The sequence below is a fragment of the Condylura cristata genome, unplaced genomic scaffold, assembly GCF_000260355.1.
Source record: "Condylura cristata isolate star-nosed mole 26May11 unplaced genomic scaffold, ConCri1.0 scaffold00035, whole genome shotgun sequence".
Classification (NCBI taxonomy): Eukaryota; Metazoa; Chordata; class Mammalia; order Eulipotyphla; family Talpidae; genus Condylura; species Condylura cristata.
In genome coordinates this window covers 14783797-14787509 of record NW_004567136.1, presented here as the reverse complement: position 1 = coordinate 14787509, position 3713 = coordinate 14783797, and the positions used below count along the sequence as shown (strand labels likewise).

Genomic DNA, 3713 nt, shown 5'->3' with positions numbered 1-3713 from the left:
CGGCGCCCGCCCCCGCCCCACTGGGCCTTGTGCCCCGCCCTGCAGGCGCGACGGGTCCCTGGATTGTGCATGTGACGTCAGGTAACAGGCCAGGCGCGTCAACATTAGTGTCCATCGGGAGTGGTCACGTCGCTGGGCTCCCTGGGGGCAGGGTCAGTGGCAGCACCGTGAGGCTGCCCGCAGCCGCTGAGGCACGAGTCCCGGCCAGGGAGGGGCTCCGGGGTGCGGCGCCCCCCCCCCGTGTCCCCGCTGCCCCCTCAGCAGTGGGTTTGAGTGGATCCGCCTGTCCCTGCTCCCCGCTCCGTCCCTGGGGCGTCCTCTCACCCGTGTATCTCTGGCCCGCACCCCAGCTCTTGTGTGCATAAGTAAATTTAAAAATTAACTGGCTCCATTAAAAAGATGATGCAGCCGAGAAATGTCACGAATGACCCCGACGTGGGAGCCGCGTTCCCCGGGAGGAGGTGGGCTGGGGCTGGGGAGGGCGGCAGAGAGCGGGCGCTGCGGCCTGGGCCCCCCGGGTGGCGTCCGGGCTGGGCAGCGGCCGCCCAGTCCCGTAAATGTAACTGGAGTCCGGCTCTCGATTTCAAATTGGGGGTGGAGAACATGCCGGAAGGTAACAGAAATGGAAGCTGCTAGATCGGGGCACGTGGGCACCAACCGCACCCCAAGACCCTCCGCCTAGGAGATCATCCTGTCTAATAAATTTCTACAGGACTGACTTGTGCGCTGTCCAGTGTGTTCGTGCGGGGTGGGTCAGGGTCGGGAGGTCACCCCGGGCCTCCCCACAGGCGTCCTGACCCCTGAGAGGCCGCGCCAGCACGCAGCGGCGTGGGGCCAGCGCCCCCTTGGCGTTTCTGTGCTCTGCGCCCCGTGTGTGTGTGGGGGGCAGCGGGCAGCGGGGAGCCGCCACCACCTCGAGGATTTGTAAAGACGCTGCAGCCCTGGCCGCACGCCGAGCCCCGCTGAGGGTCCAGGTCCCGCGCCTCCGCTGGGCTGGGCAGCAGGCGAGGGCCAGTGGGAGGCTGGTGCCCAGGGGTGGGGCGGGGCGGCTGGCCGCAGGCCGGGGAGTAGGGGGGGCCAGGCCCTCTCACCGGCTCCCCTCTCACCCCGCCGGCTCCCAGCCAGGGCAGCTTCCCAGCCGCTGGGCCTGCTCCAGCCTCACGCTGCCCTTTGCCCGGGCGGCTGTCCAGGCACCGTGTCCCGGGCCGTCCGTCCTGAACTTCGAGCCAGGGCAGAGGCCACGGCTTCGCGTGCGCGCCCTGGGGCCGGCCGGCGCCCGTGGGACTCCGCGCCCGAGCGCCCACTCCTGGGAGACGCCGCGCTCGCCCCCACCTGCCTGTCGCCCCTCTGCCACGCACGGGTGCGGTGGTGGGAGCCAGGGCAGGCGGGCTCTGCTACCAGAAACCGCGGTGGCCGCTTCCCGCCGCGTGGACGGGGCGACGCGGTCTGGGAACCCGCAGCCCCCATCACCAGAACACGGGGCCCGGGGTGGGGTGGGGCTGGCCCTGGGGGAGGCGCCCCGGTCGGCCGGCTGCTCCCTCAGACTCGAGGGGCTCCGGAGAAGGTGACCCCGCCCCGCCGGCGTCTTAGGCCAGATGCGGTGCCATCGGCCTCGGAGTCGGACTGGCCCTGGGCTGGGCGCGCCCGGCTGGCGTGGGGGGGCCGGACCCCCTCGCGGGCCTGCTCCTGTGGGCTCCCGGCAGTGAGGCTTGAGGGAAGCCATTGGAAAGTGTACCTCAGAACCTTCTAGAAAGGGCGTCAGAGGTCACAGAACGACACAGGCCTTGCTGGAAGACAGCTTCTTAGAAACGGGGCAGAAGCGCCTCACGGGGCGACAGCCACGGCCCCGGGTCGCCGGCCCCCAGCGCGTCTCCTTCGGGCCGTGACCCACCTCCTACTTGGCTACGTCTGGCACGGAAGCAGATATGCCCAGGGGAGCCCTCACGCAGCCGTGGCAGCGGGCCCCGCTCTCCCCTGCTCTCTGCCCCCCTGGGCTGGGCCTTAGAGGCGTTGCCCGAGACGCCCCGTCAGCCAGGGCTGCCGCTGCGAGGAGACGCCGGCGCCCAGCAGGCAGGCGGTCGGCCAGGGTGAGTGCGGGGTCCCCGGACCGTCTCCCCGGTTTGCTTCCGAGCCTCGAGGGGGACGCCGAGGGTGGGGTGTCCGGGAACCCTACTGAGGGCCCAGCAGACGCTGGGCGGTGCCGGAGGGCAGAGCGGGCGCTCGGGTCACTGGCTCTTCCCGCAGGAAGCGCCGGCCGAGGCGCTTGCTCTCGCTCGGCGGAGCTGACCCACAACTGGGCTGTGGGAAAGCAGACGGAACCCCAGATACGGCTCAAGTCCTCACCGAGGCCCCGGAGGCCTAGCGACCTTCCCCCTCACTGTTGGGTCTCCCCGCCTGCCCCGGGCCCGTGAGAAACGTCAGCCTTGGCAGGAGGCGGTGGGCAGCCGACCCCTCCGGGGCGCTGCAGAGGCCGCTGGCCCGACGCTCACCCGGCCCCAGGCCTCTGTCGGCCCCCGGGCTCCAGGCTGGCCGCAGGATGGGTGGGGACCGCGGCCGGCCGGGCTCGTCACCGATCTCTGCTTGCAGCGTGAAGAGCGGGATGGCGCTGAACCAGGGCCCGGCCTTGCTGGACGGAGAGTTCCCGGTAAGGTTCTGGCGTCCCGCGCCCGCTGGCCACGGGGGCACGGAAGGGGTCGGCCCAGCCCTGAGAGCGGCCCTGCTCCGCGCCCACCGAGCTCGGGTGCGTCAGATTCCGGGGAGGGGCGTGAGGCCTTGTAAACACGGCGCCTGAGGCAAGGGACAGGCTGGAGGAGAAGGAGGTGCTGCGGCTTCTGAGCCCCGGCCGGCCGCTGGCCTATGAGAGCAGCCCTCGGGGCGGCCTCGCGGGCTGGCCAGGGGCTGTGGCCAGGCTGCGCGTCCAGCCCACCGCTCCCTGCGGCCCGTCCGACCCCTCAGTGTGGCGCCCCGGGCTCCCTCGGGGTCAGCTCCGACTCAGGCGCACCCAGTCACAGTTCAGGGGGCGAAACCGAATGGCGGGACGCACGTGGCGCTTGGTGTGGGCCGGACACCGCGGGAGACGGCCCGACCCCTCCCGCCTGGCGGCCGAGCCGAGCCCGGAGGATGTGCAGCCCGGGTGTCAGAGACGTGCTCTTGCTGTCAGCCGCGATCCTGTCCTCCTTCACGTCCCAAACTTGCCTGATGCACAGAGGAGAAGGGGGTGCCGGCCAGGCCCACGGTCCCCGAGGGGCGTCCGCTGCAGAGCCCTGGCCCCGGGCAGAGCCCCGACGGGCAGAGACCGCGGGAGTCGGGCGCGAGCCCGAGACCCGGCTGGCCGAGGACTTTCTCCCTCTCCTGCGCGGGCAGCTGACAGCGAGGACAGACGGGCCGAGAGCCCCCGCGCCGAGGCCCGTCACTGACCGTGCCTCGCGGCCAGCCAGCCGCAGGCTCACCCCACCTCCTTCCCTGCCTGCGCCGTTTCGAACAAAGTCCCAGAAAGGCCATTCCAGGCCGGGCCTGCGGCTCAGTGCTGGCCAGCTGGGTCGTCACGGGAGGGTCACTGTCACCTCCGAGTCCCGCTGACCTCGTGATCGGGCCCCTGCCATTTTCACCGAGGCTTCGCCAGCGCCCCACAGGGCCTAGAGGGCGGCCGCGTCTGCACTGCTGGGCGCGCTGGAGTCCACCCCTCCCCCCCACCCGCGGCCAGAGCTGAGGGC

At 71.7% G+C, this 3713-nt stretch overlaps 1 protein-coding gene across 1 annotated transcript in view; it reads left to right on the top strand.

Moving 5' to 3' along the window:
* Positions 1 to 2599: 2599 nt before the first annotated feature.
* PLIN1 (perilipin 1) overlaps positions 2600 to 3713 on the top strand; it is an 8023-nt gene continuing 6909 nt past the window's right edge. The window contains exon 1 of the mRNA XM_012732679.1: positions 2600 to 2644. Within this exon, the coding sequence (XP_012588133.1) occupies positions 2600 to 2644 (45 nt within the window). The remainder of the gene's footprint in view (positions 2645 to 3713) is intronic.